This window comes from Podarcis erhardii (genome assembly GCF_964252035.2).
Source record: "Podarcis erhardii genome assembly, chromosome: 6".
Classification (NCBI taxonomy): Eukaryota; Metazoa; Chordata; class Lepidosauria; order Squamata; family Lacertidae; genus Podarcis; species Podarcis erhardii.
Genome location: NC_138510.1, coordinates 53,646,391 through 53,667,477, shown reverse-complemented (window position 1 = coordinate 53,667,477; position 21,087 = coordinate 53,646,391). Strand labels below are relative to the sequence as shown.

The 21,087-nt window shown below is 44.0% G+C and overlaps 1 protein-coding gene across 2 annotated transcripts; it reads right to left on the bottom strand.

The window, feature by feature from the left end:
- Nucleotides 1–321: 321 nt before the first annotated feature.
- On the bottom strand, nucleotides 322–20,999 carry TSPAN1 (tetraspanin 1). Of its 2 annotated transcripts, XM_081868299.1 has the most exons (9): nucleotides 20,894–20,999; nucleotides 19,519–19,665; nucleotides 16,016–16,080; nucleotides 9,041–9,247; nucleotides 8,114–8,188; nucleotides 5,771–5,869; nucleotides 3,508–3,645; nucleotides 2,601–2,684; nucleotides 322–1,688 (listed from the first exon to the last, which is right to left on the bottom strand). In XM_081868299.1, the coding sequence occupies exons 1-9, from the start codon at nucleotides 20,913–20,915 to the stop codon at nucleotides 1,635–1,637; spliced, it is 891 nt and encodes a 296-aa protein (XP_081724425.1). In that variant the 5' UTR covers nucleotides 20,916–20,999; the 3' UTR covers nucleotides 322–1,634. The 2 variants fall into 2 exon arrangements, with proteins under 2 accessions (XP_081724425.1, XP_081724426.1); XM_081868300.1 differs by lacking the exons at nucleotides 19,519–19,665; nucleotides 20,894–20,999 and adding an exon at nucleotides 16,610–16,767.
- Nucleotides 21,000–21,087: the final 88 nt, after the last annotated feature.

Below are 21,087 nucleotides of genomic sequence, written 5' to 3'. Positions count from 1 at the left end.
TTGGCTACCCGAGATCATAAAACCTTTTAAAATCAATCCTGAGTTCACTTGGCATCCTCAGTTATCTATTACGATCCTGTCCAAGGCTGACTTTTTATTTCCAGTGATGTTTATTCAAAGTTGCTTTCCTTCCACCAGCTGGATTGCTCTTAAGCACCAGGAGTAATAGATCAACTGCAGGGCCTTAAACCAAGATCCTCTCCCTCCCCATTTCCCCCTTCTAAAAGGGTCTTCAATGGAGAGAAATGCTGTGTTTCTACAGATGTTCCGAATAATTTTTTTCATTCTCTAATGTGCTGCAAAGCATCCATGACCACGATATATAATTAAATAGTAGATTTTATTGCAATAGTCAAACATGCAAAACAAAATGATTTTGTAGGTAGATTATAAATTAAATTGTATCCACAAAGTGTACAAAAATAAAGGGCTAAGTCAATATACAACAGAGCTAAGTTCTATGGGGGGGCTCCCTTCAGGTAGAGCCAGCTCAACCAGACACCCATACAGGTTTTGGTAAGTCACACTAATCATGTCAGCATGGAGTGGGGTGGGGTGAGGAATAGGAAAAAGGCAGGCAACTCCCCATATGCACCAACCTGTGGAGAGGGATTGAAGCATCCAGTGCTTTTTTTCTAAAAAAATGTTTAGGGGTACTCCTGTTTTGGCTGCTCCCCCTCCTACTCACCCCCTTCCTCCCAACAACCCCCAGACAAGGGACTCGAGGCAGCGCTGGCACTGAGAGGACTGGAAGGCCCCCCGGCGATGTGGGGTCGGCTTCAGCGAGGAGGGGCGAGCGCTTGCAGGCTGGCTCTAACCCGGCAAGAGGAGGAGGAGGAGCAGAGCCATCGCCTCCACCGCGGCCGCCCCCAGACTCCCCTCCCTGGGCACTGGTGGGAAGAATGATGGAGCTCCAGTCCGCACTGCTACTGCAGAGACAGCTGGCATGTCGATTTGTCCATTGGTCAGTCAGGGCAAAGCAAAATGTTTAGGGGTATGTGTCCCCCTCTGTCCCCATAGAAAAACAGCACTGGAAGTATCATATCACCATTCTCCATAGCCACACACCTTTTTCCCAGCCATTTACAGCAGCATATGGGTCTTTGCTAGCCTCCTGTGTTGTGCTGGTATTTTGTGTTGTGGAATAAAGACCATGTTGATTCCCATTTATACTCCATGGAGATGGGAGTCTTATTATTTGCAAATGAATGCAACCGGAGCCTTTGAAAGTCACCAGCAGCATTCTGGGCCATTTACTCTCCTAGAGAGTATTTCAGGATGGCAGGTATCAAAGCCAGCGGAAAGCCCCCTCAACTCTACTGTGGCAGAGACCATATTTAGAAGGCAGAAACACTGCTGGTTTTTCTCCCCACCCCACCCCCAGTCTTTGATTCAGTTATTACCAGCTTTCAATATAAAAGCTGCTTGTGCTATTACAGAAGCTTCATATCAAACCACTTTTCATTTATGTACACACTACAGATTCCAGCTCGGTAGAGTCAAAGAATCAATCACACGGCATGCCACAGGCCCGAGAAATGTTTGATTGATGTGGACACAGGTTAAGGAAAGGTTGCTATGCGTGCCGTTCTCTTGCCCCCTGCCAGGGCGATCCTCCTAGCCTTCTATCCCAGTCATTTCTCATCCACGCTGCAATAAAGGTACATCGCTACAGCCATTGCTGCAACCTGGAAAGAGGAGAAAAAGCTTGAGTTTCTACACATCCCATCCAAGTGCTTTACACAGGCATTGTAGAATTAAAGAAAGTGAAGGCAGCTGCTTGTGCTCCTTATTACATCGAAGAGGAAGCAGGATAACACTGTAAACAAAGACCTGGCACAGCCTTAAAAAGAGAGATTTGATCAAATTTGTAGCCTGCAATTTAAGATCAGAGAACCGTCCAATTCAGGATGAGAGGAGCTACCCTTCCTGCCCACACATTAACAACCAGTTTCCACCATATGAGAAAGCAACATCTTCCTCCAAAATTCTTGGGTTTTCCTCCCACCCCTGGGCCAAAAGCAGCCAACAGCATGCCAAGGAAGTCTGCCCAGCAAGGACAATGCCAGGCTCCTCAACACACAATACAGTAGCACTTGCACATCTGTTGTGCAATATGACAGTCACCTGGAAGAGGTTCCTGGTGTGGGAGCTGGAGTAAGGGATCAAGTCTTTAAGAATCCAACAGCAGACATGTTCCTCCCTACCCTAGCACTGCTTATTCCTTTCTCCTCTTGCAACTTACAGGACTATTCACATCACTATATATCTAACTGTGAAGTAGTAACATGCTGCCCAGTGTGAAATGGGTTGTTTGCCATTTCATGTTCTGGAATGAATAGCCATGGGTGGCTCTTTAGGCCTAAGCTTCAAATATCCTGTGGCATGCAAGCAAGAAAAGGTGCCAGGATTATGATGGTGGTAACCTTTTGATCACTAAGTGGTCCATGACTAGGAACCACAACCAGCAATAACATCTACCATTACATCTCATCATTGGGGGCAAATGCTTCAGTACAAAGAGCATCGTCTTTCGTGGCCACCAGGTCACAACAGTTGAATGGTGGCAGCAGCAGCACAAATCCGTTCAGTCAACCTACCTCCAATGCACAGATCCCAGCTGCAACTCCACCTACTACACCAGCATTCTTGCGTATTTCGGACAGCAACTGAGGGAAGCAGCCCTAGGAATTTTTTGAAAAAGAAAATAGTATAAAGAGTAAGTCAAATCCACTGCAACGCCGTTTGACATGATCAAGCAAGTGACACAAATCAGAAATGAGTAATAGTTCCTCTTAGAGGAATTTCATAGGGAAATTACCCAGATGCTCCAAGAAGACTTTGATTTTGGGGGGGAGGGTGGGTTCAATCATTTGGCAAAACTCACTGACCAAGGCCACAGGAAGCAAAGAGGGGGGAAAGTATTACCTACATGCAAAGCTGCAGAGGTTTCCAGGTGCTAGCCAGAGTCAGCAACAACTTTAGACTGTAGTAGCACCAGATGGCCAATCGTCATAGACGACACCCAGGAGCAAGGCCAAAGGACACCCACCCATCATTATATATTTCAAAATGTTTACACCCCACCATTTAAAAACAAAACACACATTTTAATACACATATTGGGGGCAGCAGTACAGTCCTCTACCAACCATCAAAGGTGGTGAGGGGAAATGCAACAGACCCACTTAAAATTTGTTGTGGTTCCCCAGAAATCTCATCCCCAGAGACTCTGGGAAGTCCCCCAAACCTGCCAGCAAATTCTAGTTCAGCTGGAATTCACCAAAAGTTTTGTGTAGAATGCTTCTCAGCAGTGAGATTGACAGCTTGTCGGAAGATGAACTGTTACCCTCATGGCAAGATGCACTTCCCCAAGACAGAGGCTTCATAAATACCCAGCATCTTCCCTCAACACACAAGAGTCAGCAAAGGTTATTCCCCACCTATTCACCATCCTTCACATCAAAATGCAGCGAGAAAAACAACAGCACTTATTTGTTTTCTTACTGGCATATCTTTTGCCTGGGCGTCGGCTTCAGTGCAAGGATGCACACTTCCACAGCAGAATGGTGGATACTCGTTGTTTTTCTCAAAGTAGTAGGAACCAGTGAAGTCTGTGTAATTCATTAGGCCACAGCATTTCAACTGAAGAGGAGAATGTAAAGAGAAAGAGAGAGAAGGGGGGGGGGGGGTAACTCACCACAGTATAGCCTTTACATCCTAGAGTCCTAAATGGCAACTGGTAATCAACTAATTGTCCCAGTGTCTCATTGGGAGAGCCTTTTCTTCAAGACGGAGAAGAACTATGTGGTAACTTAGACAACAATGACCCCTCTGAGACATGAATCTGCAAAGAACTGGAAATGAATGACTCACACTTACTCTAACACTCCCTCACATTCTTTCTAGAAATTGTAAATACAATGTACATACACAGAGTGCTTACGCATCATGAACTACAAGACCCAACATTTCAACCAATTGAGCATGTCTCTGAAAAGTAAGAGATTTCATAAATGCATCAGCAACAACCATTTTGCTTTTACATTATTGCATATTTATTTATTTATTTATTTACCGTATTTATTTTTCAATTAGCAATCATCGCACCTCAGATTAACCTCATTGGCTATGATACTGCCACTGTGCAAAGCTGCAATATTGCAACTGTATCAAATTTTGTTTCACACTTTCTCTCACGTTTCAGAACTTTATGTCCACATGTTTTGTTCTACCCTTAAACTGATCAGACTCTGCCATTGAAATGGTTGCTTGATTGTCTTCTGCTATTTGTAATGGAAGTATACACTTGACTCCTATGTCAGTAAGAATTTTTACGTAACATACCAATTCATTACACAGATCTGATATGCCATTATATTCAGCCTCTGTGGAAGAATTAGCTACACTCCCTTGTTTTCTGGAGTTTTACCCAACTAGGGAATTGCCAGATTTAAACACTAACCCAGGCACTGACTTTCTGCCTGGTAAATTTGCCCAATCGCTGTCTACAAAACACTTTAGTTCCTCTGGTCCTGAGAACAACAACTTAAGACAATAATCACGTGTTTTCATATGTGAAAACATGATTTAACCCTTTCTAAGCCACTTCAGTGTGGGACGCGGGTGGCACTGTGGGTAAAACCTCAGTGCCTAGGACTTGCTGATCGTAAGGTCGGCAGTTCAAATCCCCGCGGCGGGGTGAGCTCCTGTCGTTCGGTCCCAGCTCCTGCCCACCTAGCAGTTCGAAAGCACCCCTAAGTGCAAGTAGATAAATAGGTACCGCTTTATAGCGGGAAGGTAAACGGCGTTTCTGTGTGCGGCACTGGTGCTGGCTCACCAGTTGCAGCTTCGTCACGCTGGCCACGTGACCCGGAAGTGTCTTCGGACGGCGCCAGCTCCCGGCCTCTTGAGCGAGATGAGCGCGCAACCCTAGAGTCAGTCACGACTGGCCCGTACGGGTAGGGGTACCTTTACCTTTAAGCCACTTCAGTAGGATTACTTACAAACTTACTCAATATTCCAAGAGAATAACTGAAAGAGGGATCACTTTGCAGCTTAAAAAAACAAACAGCAATCCAACAGCCTTGCCTCCTAAGGTTACCCATTCCTCCAACATATTAACACAGGCAGCCCTTGCAGCTATCTGACTAGGACAGCAGCCCAAGCATTAGGACCTAGAGTTCACTAAGATTCTTCCCTTGCTTGTTATGTGTCATGGCACTGGAATGGGCCTTTCAGCTAACATAGCAACCCTAGGCTCAAACTTTCTTCTAGGCAACTAAGCCTTCAGGATCAGACAACCCAGCTTGCTCCCAATAGTTATTATGTGTATACAGTTTCTCCCTATTCTCCATGTATTCTCCAATAAGGCCGGCTCCACTGCAATGATAAACTCAGCTGTCCTGGTGGGCAGTTCTATCCTGAACATTCAGGGACTGAAATTACTATTCACCTTCAAAATTGGTTCTCCAGCTTCTGACATGTATTAAAACCCCTTGTAAACTCTTACTGCTCTTCTCTAAATGCTCTCTTTGTACCCACTTCATCATTTGCAAATAAAAGCCACACCCACTAGTTTTAAAAGACAGGCTGAGTCCAAGAATAAGAATGCCATTGTCCCCTTTGGTATCGTGCAGGATACTATAAAAACAACCCTGGAACGCACTTGGGTTTCCATCTAAGTCAAGCAGAATACCAAGGACAATCAATCATCACTGCCACTTTAACAATTCTTCATAGTCCCAAGCTGTTCTGTGGACCAACTTACATCTTCCATTGTTTTGTTCCATACTGTAGTGAGGTCGGGGGACTTCCCATACTCTTTTTTCAATAACTGTGTCACTGTTCCTTGAAGTATAGTCTCTGCCTGGAAGGAGGTGGGAGATAATGGACAACAGCATGTCAGAACACACTGGTAAACGCAAAGCCCAAATTGCAGGCAGTACACATCCTGAACAAGATCTGTTGGGAACGGTAACCTGAATTCCTTTCCTAAAGAGCAACATTTTGGGAGCTTTTGTATATTTAGGGTTGTATACATTTAGGGTTGTCATATTTTGAAGAGCAAAAAAAGAGGATGCTATGACGACTCTCACTTTATATACCCTTACTATATGTAGGCTATAGAAGCTGCGATATATTGCTGAGGGGGGACAGGAGAAGAGAAGAGGAAAGCAAGTCTTCAGCCACTGTTATGTCTATATCTCATCCAGAAAGTATAGCCAGAGACATTTTGGCAAATTTAAAAAATCCACCCGGACAGAAATTTTACCCCTAAAAAGGAGGGCATGTCCTGGAAAGAGAGGACACATGGCAACCCTATTAACCCCTAAGCCTTAAAAGCCAATCTGGTCTAAACCCTATGCCTTAAAGGCCAAACTTTAATATCTTTTTTTATCTGTCTGCCCCATTCTTTTTATGATATGGGGCTGTGGGGTAAGAAGGGCCCCAGATCTTCCCTGCCTTATTCCCCCCCCCCCCATACTCTCACCCAATTCACCTTTAGAATAGCCAGGTTCACTTTTGGTAAAACTGCCTGAAGTTCCCCTCATTATATTATTTAGTAGTAGTAGAAGTAGTTGTTGTTGTTGTTGTTATACACCGCCCTTCATCCAAAGATCTCAGGGTGGTTCACAAGATAAAAAAAGATATTAAAGTTTGGCCCAGTCACCTCCCATTTTAAACATGAGCAAACATGGCTGTTCGGTTACTTTTAGGCTGCATACATCCTATAATTTTAAAGCACATTGGAAACACATTGTTCCTCCTCAAATAATTCTAGGAACTATAGTTCACCCCTCACAGAGTTACAATTCCCAGCAACCCAGCAAGGAATTCAGGCTATGCTACCTGTGGATAACAACTAATTTTTTTTTTGTCAGGGATACACACAGCAACAACATGATATATTGCTAGGTAAAGCAGGAACTGAAAACAGATTGTTCTGAAAATGAGAGGTTGAAGTGCAAATATTAAACCGTGACAAACAAAGCTGGTCTTTGACTCTTATTTACATTTAAGTAAAAGAACCCTTGCAGGAGGGGGGAAGAGAAGTTTTCAGGTTTTTTGATGTTAACAATTAGGATCTCCCTGAAGCTCTTGCAAATTAGCCAGACCCAGGATTCTGTGTGTATCAGCAAAATAATCGAAAGTTTAAATGAATTTAAACAAAACAAACATGGTTGTTGCCCCATCACACCCAGTTTGTTTCTAGACAGATGAAGGTCCAAACTAGGAGCAGCCATCTCTTCTCATAGGTCAAGAAAATCATCCTGGTATAAATTTTAATTTCTCAATAAATAAATAAATAAATAGGAAAGTCTTTGTATTGCCGCATATGCCTTTATTTGGAGATTTGTGTACCACCCCAACCTAGAAGTTCCAAACCATTAAGTAAATTAAAACCAATTCATTGAATGAAGGTATTTAATGTTCCCAAATGCGACATACAAAAACCATTAAGATATGTAAATGTCAAAAACACTGATGTAGGGATTTTGCTACTTTCAAGAAACTTTGGCTTGAAGTACTCTTTGTAGCATTTCTCAACTGCACACCTTCCCCTAAAAGAGCCATGTGATACAGTGGTTGGAGTGTTGTTCAAGGGCTTGGGAGACCAGGGTTAAAATACTGTACCCACTCCACCATGAAGCTCAGCAGGAGACTCTGGGCCAGTCATGGTCTCTCAGCCTAACCTACCTCATAGGATTGTTGTGAGGGTAAAGTGTCTGCAACCCTGAGCTACTTGGAGGAAAGGCGGGGTTCTAAATGTAATTGTGAATAAATAAATAATAGCAAAGCATTGTTTCAGCAGAGTCTAGGAAATAAGGTGTGTGTTTTGTTTTGTTTTGTTTTGTTTTGTTTTGTTTTGTTTTGTTTTGTTTTGTTTTGTTTTGTTTTGTTTTGTTTTGTTTTGTTTTGTTTTGTTTTGTTTTGTTTTGTTTTGTTTTGTTTTCACCCAATGCTGAAAGCCTATCACTCAAAGAGGGAGTGTTTTGAGACTTACAAAGGCACTGAAGCAGCCGGAAGCTGAAACATCTACAGGCTAGGACAGCTACTTCAAGACTAAGCCACTTGTTCCATACTCATCCCTCTACTCCATGTTACTTACAAGAGAAGTGTAGACCAGGGCCACCACTGCAGCAGCAACTTCTATTATGAAGATGATCAGGACAATTGAGAAGAACTAGGAGGGGAGAGAGAGCATAGGGTCAGATTGTTCACTCCATAAAGTGTCAAATACAAGAAAAAGGAAAGGGATGTTTGGATCACTTGGACAAGTGTGCTATACAGCTATCTTACCTTTCCAAGGATACCTAGCTACAAGTCTTCAAGAATTTGCAAATGGCACAAAGAGGGACTATCAACACAATGTTCTAGTAGGGATTTTCCACTGCTCTGGACTTCCTTATGTAGCATGATGAGACACAGACTTGGATCTCCCACAAGAAAGAGATGCAAGCACTTCTTCAAATCACAGCCTGGCTTCATAGATCTTTCAGCATACTGAAAGACATTTTCACTTCAGTGCAGCAGTTCTGACTTTTCTCAGATCACTCTAGAACACATATATAGCCACAACTTCCTCATCTGATGAGAAGGCTTAATATTCACATGTTTGTTTTCTCTTAGCAAGAAGAGGAAGGAAATGGGGATCAAGAAACATGACGGCAACTCCAAGTACCACTATTATCTCTATGGGTAAAAGATTTGATGACTTAGGATCCCTTCCTTCCTAAGTCAAGCATTCAGACAGGTTGTCTGACCCAGGGGTAGCCAAACTGGCACCTTCCAGATTGGTTGTTGACTACAGCTCCCATCATTCCTGGCCCCTGGCTATGCTGCCTGGGGCTGATGGAAGCTGAGACGCCAACATCATCTGGAGGGCCACATATTAGCCAACCCTGCTATAAGAGGACAGCTTTCCCCAATGTCTTCAGTGCTCAAGTTTATCAACAAGCACTTTTCCTAAAAGCAACACAACTGTACACATCTGCAGCAGGCAAGAGATGGAAATTGCTTAATGTCTGCATTTTACCATGATGAGGAGGCACTTGCTCTCCTTCTGAGCGCCACAGCATCCTAGGAAGCCCAACAAAAACAGGACGGCTCCAATGGCAATGAGAAGGTAGCCCACATTCACAAACTGCAGGACACTGGAGGACAAAGGGCCAAATGTGCTGACAAAGTTGCTACTGTCAACACTGACCCAGATCCCAATGCCCAGGAGTGCTCCTCCGCCAATCTAGGAAAGAAAGAAAATAGAGTTATTACAAAATGTAGGTACTGGAAACACACGCAGTGACCCATAATTATGACACTTTAAGCCTATGCAACAGATGGCACCCACCTAGCTGCAAGCAGCTCACTAGGCTACATATTGTAGGTAGCCTGTCAAGTTGAAGCACTAGACACCTTCCCCTCCACCCCATTTTTGCAGTCCCAGGCAGGCAACAGAAAATGAGATTCATGAGACCTTCACAGGTCATCCTACATAGCTGAAGGGCTGTATTTAACTTGGCAACGCACAAGGTGTGCAGGTTTGCTGTACCTGAACCAGACAGATTAGTGGAGACAACTAATTATTTACAACTATTATTAGTCGTATAAAAGACTCTATACAACAACAGCTGCCCTTTGAAGCTTTTTCTTTTAAAAAAGAACGAAACTTCTCACAAGACATTAGGAAATGTAGGCTTCTGCCTGCCAGCCATCATAAGGATAGCAAGAGTGCAAGCCTTCTCCTATTCATTTTATTAATAAAACAAAGAGCCACCCCAATGTTGAGAGTGCTTAGGGAAACAATTGGGACTATCAGTAGTAACTATTAATTCCAGGGCATTTCCTAATTTTTCTTGGTTCTCATCAACAAGAATGTCTAGTCATGAAGATGCAGGGAGTCAAGACTCCACAAATCAAGTTTGCATGAATTTTGGCTATTGTTTCATATTGTACCAGAATGTTGTTAATCTCTATTTCATAACTTAAGGCTATGCTAGGGACATGTAACCAGAATATCCTTAAAAGAATTAAACTGCCAATACAGAGGCCCTGGATCAGTTTAGGACTATGATCTAGGGAGTGGAGGGTGGGCTGTCTATATTTTTTCCCCTGTGGAGTAGATAGCAAACTGAGAGAAGTGGCACAGGCAAAACTTACTCCCTACCACAATCCCAGTATGATTTGTGGGTTAAGACAGCTTATTTGCTTTTTTTTAAATGGAACATCCTGATCATAATTCTCCCATATCACTTCTATCTTGCGAAGTACAGAGGGACAACGTGTGTAGGAACGCATTGTTCACTGATTTCTAGAGTTCAAACAAATAAACTGCTTTTGGGGGAGGGAGAAGCAGCAGAGAGAGATACAAAAAAAAAAAACAACATATCCTTGGTTTTGTCCACATTATTTATGCAGTACTCTCGGTAGGTATATACCTGTGTTTTGTATTGCCTTTTTATTTTGTAAAATGCACTGTGACCATTTTGGGGGAAGGGCAGTATAGATATCTTAATAAACCAACCATCAAATAAATACTGGTGCAGGTGTTCTGAAGGGACTGGGACCTTAGTGGGAAAGACAAGCCACACACACCTTTTTGAATAGAGGTTCAACAAGCACCACTTTTGTGTTTTAATCTCATCTATCATATCTGTAACAGCTAGGAATCTACCCTTTTTCACACAACAAATAGTTTTAGTTGGCTCCTTTGTCAGGAATAGAATACTGAAATAAGCAACTGGAAGGGCAATGCTATTAGGTCACAATCCTATTTAATTGGGAGTAAACCCCACTGAACTGAGCAGGAGTCACTTCTGACTAGACATGTATAGGACTGTTAGGGGCTGAAGAAGCACAGCCTTCTCCTCTCGGCTAAGGAGAGACAGGTTAATTCTAAGTTTAGAACAAGGGTGTCAAAACCAGACAGGACTTCTAAGAGTTGTGTGGATGATGTTTCTGCAGGTGCAGCTTCTTACACCTGTATGCCAAGGTGTGCTTTGCCAAAACTCCCTCTTCTACCTAATCATTAGTGGTTTGCAAATTATTTGCAAACGTTCCAAGGTCTCTTGAATTACAGCAAGCCAAGAGGTTGAAGAGTCCCAACAAAACAAGAGTCTTTGTCCACTTCCTGATTCCCTCTCTAGGCAAGTCGTATCAAAAACCCACTCCCAAGAACTTGGTCCCAGTCCTTTGTTTATTTTAAAAAGTGAAGTATGCGTTTGGCACCATGCAGAAATGGTCCCAAGACATTCAAAGCAATTATCCTTGGCCAGAGCTGCCAGTTTTGTTTGCCCTCAAATAAAAGGGCAGGGCAGGCACTGATTCAGAACACGCTGAAGTGCAGATTCCAGGTAAGACCTTGTTAATGAAGTGGAGGAAGAGTCAAGACATCAGCGTTCCACCTTTGTCCTTTGGCAAAGGTGAAAGAGCCAAAGATCAGCTATGGCAGTGGGGCAATGATGGGGCAAGGCCAGAGGCAAAAATGAGCAGGGCAATGAATGCAAAATTCACCCTTGCACAGAGGCAGTGGCGGATCTTCATGCTCCAGCACCAGGGGGTGGCGGAGAGTAGGCGGGACGGGGCTGACGTGCATCCTGAGGGCGGGGTGCACTGCCCGTAAGGGTGTGGCATGCATCCTGGGGGAATGGTGTGCGGCCCATAGTGGCGTGCCGCCCAGCGCGGGTGGGGGGAACAGCCACAATGGCACCCCACCGGGATTGCGCTGCCGGGGGCGGTGTGCTCCCCCCCCACCTCTTCCTCCGCCAGTGCACAGAGGGCTAGTTTCTACACACACACACCCATTCGTCTCCATCCAGGCAAGCAAAATGCATTATCAGAATTCAAGGACACATTTCAGCCAGGCAAAAACACTCAAGGAGGATACAAAGCAGGGCCAGTAAAGTGTGTCACCTGAGGGCCAGAAGGCTTATAGGGCTGTATTTGCCCCCCTCCATGGTGCCTGAGATTCTCCACACCTGCACTTTACTAGAGCAGGTCTTACTTTACACATGAACCCAACCCCATACCATCAGAAGCACTTGTATATATACAGCTGTGTGTATATATACACACAGAGGACTCTGTCCACATCATCAGGAAGCAACAGGTGGCAGGGTTCCTGATCACATGGAAAGAGCCCTCCATGCTTATATGTACAAGGGTTCTGCTCAGAAATCACATGAGCATGCAAAGGGGGAAATGCCATTCATAGTCACTGAGCATGCAACCTCACTGCTTGAATCTACCAAATCCCTATTGTCAACCTCTCCCACATAATTCTTTACCGAGAAGCTTGGTAAAGATAAGAGCAGCAAAGGATATTGTTTCCTCTGATTTCAAGACTCTGCATCAGCAAACCCCCTTTATGAATCTTCCCTTTAAAGAGGAAGTTGCTCCATTCCAAGAAATCTGTACCCTTGCCAGAGTCTGTTGAAGAAGCCCATTTTGGATCCTGAGGGCAGGAATTAAAGACCACTTCTCTCATGTGAAGACATCTTCCCTATACAGATAAGAGAAGTGGCATATACACTACCACATATGATTACCATACAAATGGATGCCAGGAAGGCATAGCTGGCACGAACTATCAATGAAGCAATAGAGACAATGTGTGTAGTCTTCATGAGGATCTGCAGAGATGCAACACATGACGTTTCCCCAGGCAGCCCCCCAGGGTTATAAACAGATCTTCTTACATGCCCATAGCCCAATCTCTTCTTCTGCACTACCCTACAAACATAGTAAGAAAGCACTGAAGATATACCCCCATAGTCTACTATTGTATTCATTATATTTTAATATTCCTGCTTATAAACCCAGCATTTGTCAGCACTTACCGACTGGCCTGCCCTGTGTATTATTTTACTGTTATTTATATTATTTATTAAATTTGTATATTGCCCTTCATCTGCAGATCTCAGGGCAGTAAACAATCTTCCTTTGGGAAACCCAAAGGAGTTCATTTAAAAGTGGAGCTGATTTAGGACAAAACATTTGAGATGATTTGGGTTGTATTCAACTAACTTTTATTTATAGCAAACCCATAGAAATTAATAGACCTAAGTTAGGCATGGCCATTAATTTCAGTGGGGTCAACTCCAAGTACAAATTAGTTAAATGCAAGCCCTCAGATTTGGTTCTTTTGGAATAAAGGTCACTGGGAGCTAATGGTGTTATCTGTGGTGTGAAATTTATTTAAAGGTAAAGGTAAAGGGACCCCTGACCACTAGGTCCAGGCACGGACGACTCTGGGGTTGTGGCGCTCATCTCGCTTTACTGGCTGAGGGAGCCAGTACAGCTTCTGGGTCATGTGGCCAGCATGACTAAGCCGCTTCTGGCGAACCAGAGCAGCACATGGAAACGCCGTTTACCTTCCCGCCGGAGCAGTACCTATTTATCTACTTGCACTTTGACGTGCTTTCGAACTGCTAGGTTGGCAGGAGCAGGGACTGAGCAACAGGAGTTCATCCTGTCACGGGGATTCAAACTGCTGATCTTCTGATCGGCAAGCCCTAGGCTCTGTGGTGTAACCCACAGCGCCATCCGCTTACACTTACATACTAGCTATTAATAAAAGGTAACGTTCAAAGAATTAACACACCAACAGATCTTTCTCCCCCATTAAGTTTTAGAGGGGAAAGGGTCCAGGGCTTTGGACTCTACACAGAGAACAGGATACTAGTCCCAAGACTGCTGGATTGTTCTCTCTCACCACCCACCCAGACCCTGAGATCATCACTTCCAGTTGGTTGAGGTGGGAAGACAGACAGATCTGCAACTCAACTTCCAGAGCTGTCTCCAGCTAATTTCTATGGCAACAGTTTGGCCCAAACTTACTAACAAAGTAGATACTTAACAGACCTGGCTAAGCTATTTACCCAACAAAAGGACTAGTTTGGCCATCAACAGTCTCTCTTTCTGCAGAATCCAATCTTATAGCTAGAAGAAAATAGCCGAAAACCTATTTAGTCCAACCGCAAACTTATTACAGAATGTTGCAACACCCCATGGAACTATTGCTCTGAACATACATACAGATTTCTAAAGCCCTAGATCCCCTCCAGCCTACATAGGGCACTCAACATAATGCAGATCACCTCACAAGAACTCACTTCAGCTAGAGCCCCAGTGCATTTAGGGAGCCACTTGGAAGCTATTCCTGTGGGTTTGCAGGTAGATGAAAAAAAAGAGTATTCCAAAGGAATCAGCTTGAGCCAACATCAGAGACTTCCTTGAGAGTGTTGCCATTGAGGCACCAGTGGAGTGTGTAGGAGGGCAGCTGCACAGCTTGTAGAAACCCTATTAACAGGGCAAACATGAAACCAACACGACACCCACAGAAACCATAAAACCCACTTAGCCTGTCCAGAGACAAGGAAGGAGGCTTGAGAATACATTTTAATGAGCACTTTGGCTTGCGTCATGATAGTGTTCAAGCTACCCATTGCCGTTTTGTGGGCTTGGCCTGCCATTGCATGAAGGCACACCCGTCATCTGGGATCATAAACCACAACTGACTATGACGGTGCTGCATGTGTTTGCCCCATGGGTGTGGCAGCTGAAGAGGCAGCCAAAGTCAGAGGACGTTCCCCACAAGCATTAGGCAACCGTTCCATGTTGTTCAGTACAAGGTTTATCTGTGAGCCAAAACAGCTGTAACTTGTGTAGGTGGACAGATTCTGGATTCCTTGAATGTGCTGTGCAGGACACTGAAAGGCACAGTAAACCAGGTCCAGCACAGAATCAGAAAAGGCCAGCAGGTCATGTGATACAGACTCTAGAGATGTTTATCCTGAGATAAAAGGCACACCTAGGTGAGATTCACAATTGGATCTCTCATGGCTTTTTTTTTTTGTTTTTTTACATAGATATTAAATAAATTCACCATAACTAAGAAGGAGCAAATCCAACTGGGAACGCTGTATTTTAAAATAGTTTTTACCCTTGCAGTTTCCCCCAAATGAGCCTCCCTCTCCTGGCACACAGTTATTTGGCCTTGGTATGAGCTTTCGTGTGCATGCACACTTCTTCAGATACACACTTCTTCAGTTTACACTTCTTCAGTTCACACTTCTTCAGTTCACACTTCTTCACTTCTTCATGTGCATGCACACGAAAGCTCATACCAAGAACTGACTTAGTTGGTCTTTAAGGTGCTACTGGAAGGAATTTGTTTTGTTTTGACTATGGCAGACCAACACGGCTACCTATCTGTAACTGGAGTTATTTGGCCTGTAGGGGAAACACATAAAGGTAGCCGTTTGGTATCACTGATCTCCAGCCTTATCTAGTTGTGCCCTAAGACTATTCACAGTCTACTTATGGTATGTCTCAGGCACAGTGTTTGTAGTTAAAACTCTTCAGTAGTATCAGGGTTCAGCAGGTAAAGACCATTGTTCTGATCACTAGAATTGTTACAACAATGACGTGCATCTTGTTAACAAATTATATACGGGAAGCACGCTGCCAAAGAGAAAACCTAATATTTTTAAAGTAAGATTTGTCTAAGCTAATAATGTTACCAGTCCTTCTGTTTGGGGATCAGCATGCAGTACAGTGCTAAACCTATTTTCTTTAAAAAGTATGTGTCCTTAGGATTGCTGCCTATGCTATATTTCGGCAGTGAACACACCATATCTTTAAACCACATTTCTGCCCCTGCAAAAAATAAATAAATCAGGGGTTTATTCCTCACAGAGGTGTAATTCCCAACACCCTTAACCAACCACAGTTCCCAGGATTCTTTTTTTGGGGGGGGGGTGTTGAATGTGCTTCAAATGTATGGTATGTATATTGCCTTTATCTCTCAAGATCTTTAAACATACAGACTGGAGGCTTTAGTAGAGTTACCTAGAAAGCCTTTAGTAGAGTTTACCTATAAAGTAGGTAAACTACCTGTTTAGTAGAGTTACCTATAAAGAAAAACTAGGCATCTTATAGGGTTTGCCTCACCAAGTTATACTTTTACAAGACCAGCTACCTCGTTCATAGGGAGAAAAGGGTTAATACTTACCACAATGGCCAGGTTAAATAAGAACATCATGACCTTCAAGAAAGTGAAGCAGCTCATCTTGATTGCTATAAAAAAATTAAGGAGAAAGTTAACTAACAGCAACTCAAAAGCCTCTTAGTTTAAAGAGGTCTAATCCCAACTCATGATCCAGACATTTGGGCAGGACTTTGAAAAATATCTTTCCCCTCAACCTCACTTTGCTATCTCCACCTGGGAGGGAATCAAAACAAGGAGCCACAAGACAACATCATTTGGTACCATCAATAGTACTTGGTATTCCTGATCCATTGAAATAGTAGCCTAGTCGTTTACTTTTTTGAACCATGTCAGTTAAAGCAGCAGCTTTACAAACCTTGTACAGTCAATTTTAATAAAAGGCAATTTGTCCTCTTCACATTCCTCTGTAATTTTTGTGGGAAGATTTCAAGGAGGAACCACACTGAAACAAGCCACCATTAAATGAGCTTTCTGCTTTAAAGGAAGAGACTTGAATCTACTTTGCACACTGATGCCAGTAAACACAGATGAAACACACATCAGTCTCCTTCTTCAACAACAAAACCTTTACAGACCAAAGAAGTTCCATAGACTCACCTTAAAAGGCAAAAATCAACTCGAGAAAAAGACCTGGACAACTCTCAGCTACCTTTCCAGTAGGCAAAGCAGTCAGCTTTTAAAGTAAACTGAACCAGCTGTTGTTTCAGGCTATAATAAATATCCCTTCAGCCTATAAGATGTATCCCTTTTTCAGGCCAATCAGATCTCTTCAAGGGCAAAAACCACACCTCTCTAGCACTTTAATTTTTTTAAAAAAAAAATTTAAGCAACAGGGAGTAGACTAGGTTTCTTTATTCTTTACTGCCCTCTGATGGCTGTAGGTGAATATTTATTAATGCATAAGAATTTTTAAATGTACTTGCACATGCATCAAATTCCTGCTACAGTACCTGGAAGTGTGTGTGTGTGTGTGTGTGTGTGTGTGAGAGAGAGAGAGAGAGAGAGAGAGAGAGAGAGAGAGAGAGAGTTTCTGTGCATGCAAGTGCAGTGCCAACAACAGAAATGGAAACTGCTGCCATAGCAGTACATTCCACACCTAGCCATGGTCTTCCCTGCCTTTGCAAGTGACAGCCTCTGGTAGTGGAATTAAAGGAAGAGCATAACAAGCCATGAGAGGAAGATACACAGTGCTGGACATGTTGGCTTGCTCAAGCCACTCATTCTGCTGCCACTGATGCCAGCAGACATGCTGCCCATGCTGACACCCTGCATGAGCTTCTCAACCACTGTTGTCAACAAGTCCACAAAACCACCACCAGGCCACAACAGTATATTCAGGGGCTAGGTACAGTGGTGGAGCTTCATGCTCCAGCACTGGAGTGATGGAGAGCAGGCAGGGGCAGGGCTGGCACGCGTCCTGGGGACATGGCACACTGCCCGCAGAGGCGTGGCATGCCGCCTGCGGGGGCATGGCGCCCAGCGCAGGTGGGGGTGACAGCCGCAATGGCACCCCACCAGGATTGTGCTACCGGGGGCAGTGCACTCCCGCCACACTCCTCTTCCTCTGCCAGTGGCTAGGTAGACTTACTTTCTCAAGTGATTTGCTCTACATGGACTGTGCCCTCCTGTGGCGCAACAGGTCAGTGTGTCTGGCTGTTATCCAGATGGTTGGTGGTTCAAGCCCACCCAGGGGCAGAATTCCTGCATTGAAGGACCTTAGATGACCCTTGGGGTCCCTTCGAACTCTACTGTTCTCTGATTCTATGACTTTAATATTAATATATGCAGAATATAAATTCAAAGCTATGAAAGCAGTACCTCCACTGAGCCACTAGGAGGACCTCTGTCATCGCATAAAAAGCCGTGGAGTGCAACCATCTACATGTCAGATTTAAGCCTCACTAAATTCATTCCCTGCCATCTGAGACAATTGTCTCCATTGGTCATAATGGGCCAGCTCTGCTCCCAAGTCAAGAAATTTTTGGCAGCCTTTTGAAGTTGGGACTGAAGAATGGCAGCTCACACTAAAACAATCTTAAATAGGCATTCTCAAAAGGCAACAGTAGGGACTAGACTGGGAGAATGACACTCCAATCCCAGTATATAGGGACATTTAGAGCATACAGATTTTTAGCAGCCTCTTCCTATAAACAAAAACAGCTCTTCTGCATCAGACCAGAAGCTCATCTGGTCCAGAATCTTATTCTCAACCACAGTGAACAACCAGATGCTTACAGGATGTCCACGATCAGATCATGAGCCAACCCACCCAGACAGCAAGATGGGATGACTGAAGGATCCACAGGGACAGCAGATTCAACCTCAAAGGAATGCATCGCCTGCTGATGCGAAGGCTCCGGTGTGGTCCTTGGAGGCTGGATCTGCCTCTTCCTCAGCAGCCCACCCCCATGTGTCTGTCGGCAACTCGGGCTTTGCCGCTGCGAATATTTCCTCGACCTCTGCTCCGATGTACATCAGCGACTCAAGCTTACAGACTTGAGCACACTTTACTCAGCAGTGTATACTGCGCAACAGAAGAGGCTTGAGGCTGTAGATACATACTAAGCTACGCATTTATTAAACATAAATCAGGGCTAAGAAACATGTTGTCTCTCCTTGCTGTCTTCTCAGAAATAGAGCCAAAAACAACAGCTATACAGAGCGGAAGTTCCGCTTATGCCAGCAATCTGCACTGGAATGTAAACAGACATGTGACACGCAACAATCCCATGTCTGCAGCAAAAGGTGGAATGGAATTCCAACAGTGTCCACCACAGTGGTCTCTTGGCAAATAGGAGGCGGTGCTGGTCTCCTCCCACCCCTAGGGATGAAATGGCAGGGACTTGTCTCTGGGGTCTCCTGGGCTCTGCACCTATCCAGCATGATTCAGAGTGGACCCTTCCACCTTGCCCCCATGGCAGCCTTTGATTCTCAGTACAACCATCAGGTGAGGTTGATCTGATTCCCCTCCTAGTTCCTAATGTATATTTTCAGTCACCTCCTTGCTTCCAATATAGATATTCACTCCCCGCCTTATTCCCAATGCAGATCTTCATTCATCCCTTCTTCCCTTGCAGGGAAGCGGGTACCATTTTGTGGTTTGCCTCAGGTACTAAAATTACTTGATCAGGCCCCGAATGAAGTCCATAGCTTTCTTCCACTTTTGTTCCTCAGTAAGTGGTATTTAATGTTGCCTCTGATCCTAGAGATAGTACACAGCCATCCTGTTTCTCATAAGAACAAGGACAGAGGTCACAGAAAGAGTGGAGCAACAGTCACCTGTAGTGGCATTTCTGGGCCTCCTCCAAAGAGACCACATGCTTTGCATGCAAAAGATCTGGGACTTACCTATCAGAATAGTTAAGATGAAGCTAGCTAGGCCAAATGTGTGGCGGTTCCATATGCATTTATCCAAGTAGTACCGCAATCTTGACAAACCTAACCTGTCTAACAGAAAACACCAGACAGCCAATGGCATAAGATAAAAGTGAACCAAATCTATTTACCTGGGTTTGTGAAATGCAGTTGGTTTTCACTGCATTTCCAGATGTCCCAGACGTGTTGTGACTTCATCTGACAGTCAGCTAGTTGTCCCAATGGTGCAGCTTCCTCTAGATGCTCAGCTTTCTTTGAGCCTAAGAAAAATCCCATTTCTACAGAAAGGGGATGGTCATTTTGAGGGAAGACAGAGACTAATTACTTTAAATGTCAGAGAGAACAAGGAAGCAAGATTGTATAGAACAGGTCACTGCCATGATCAGAGCTTGAGATGCTTTACTCAGTGTGACTTTGAAGGATCATATGGATGATCTATTTCAGATCTCTGGAAGCCTGCTTCAGGGTTTGCCCGAGTCTGCAAGTAGCTGTGGTCACAATACCAGGGCTGTTATTAGGGGATGGCCAAAACAGGGGCATAACTTGTGTATTTTAGGGAAAGTATGAGAAAAAAGCATCCATTTGAGAACACGACCAAAGGTGTATTTAATTAAGGGAAATGGCTCACAAAAATGTGTATATTGAGAGGAAATGTGACTAAAATGCTGCCAATTTTGGGTGAGAAAGAAAGAAAGAAAGAAAGAAAGAAAGAAAGAAAGAAAGAAACTGACACAGAAATGTTGGTAACTGAACTTAATTAAGACCAGAAACGTAAGAAACTGAATTTGACAAATTCATCAGTTGCTACTACAGGTCTTTGGTCTAAATGGGAAGCGTATTCCAAAATTGCCCTAGGGCGGTTTTTACTCTAAAATAAAAGCTAAATTAAACACACCTGTCATCTATAGTTTGACCCCTGAACCTAAGGTGATCATGGATGTACTGCCCTTAGAGAGCTATCCACCCTTTGTGGGTGTCTACGCTCAACACATGGATGTCATTGAACAAGGCCATTGGAGGTAATGAATCTGGTGCTCCTGAAAGGTGACCCAGGTCTTCTACATAGTTGTTCTGTCTCTGTACTCATTCCTTACCAGACTCAGATACATGTCTGTAGATCACACTGTATGCAGGCTTAACACACACACACCCTTCTAACACTGTGTCCACGTCCATTCATTCAAAACCACACTGACTTCCCTTTCCTATTACTTTCAGGCAGGTGGGAAGCCCTGTATATTCTGCCTCTAGGGCTTTCCAATCAAGTAATTCACCAGCTGAGGTTGGAACAGATACCCCAGTCCTATGACAGTTCATCTCCCACCCTTTTGGCCAGATAGCCATGGCTCTCCCCGGGTTGACTTTATACAGCCTCCCTTTTGCAACACATCCCATTGCTACTGGACTACTGTATACAAAGTGCTAGTTACAGAATTCAGAAGTGCAGAAGGGTTTTGCAAAATGAGGGCAGTCAAGCTGTGGTTATGTGAGAATCTCATTACTCACCTACCCAACCGAACCAGCTCATGTCTTCATCTGATGCAAGGCTCCTGCACCGATAGTAAGGAGAAAGGGTTTCATTAAGAATTCTGATTCTTCCACCCTTTTAAATTACAGCCTGCTGTCGAGTTCTGCTTTCTGTTGCAAACTCCTTTACACATCCAGTTTCACTTTACTGGAAAGGGGAGGTTTTGTTTTCC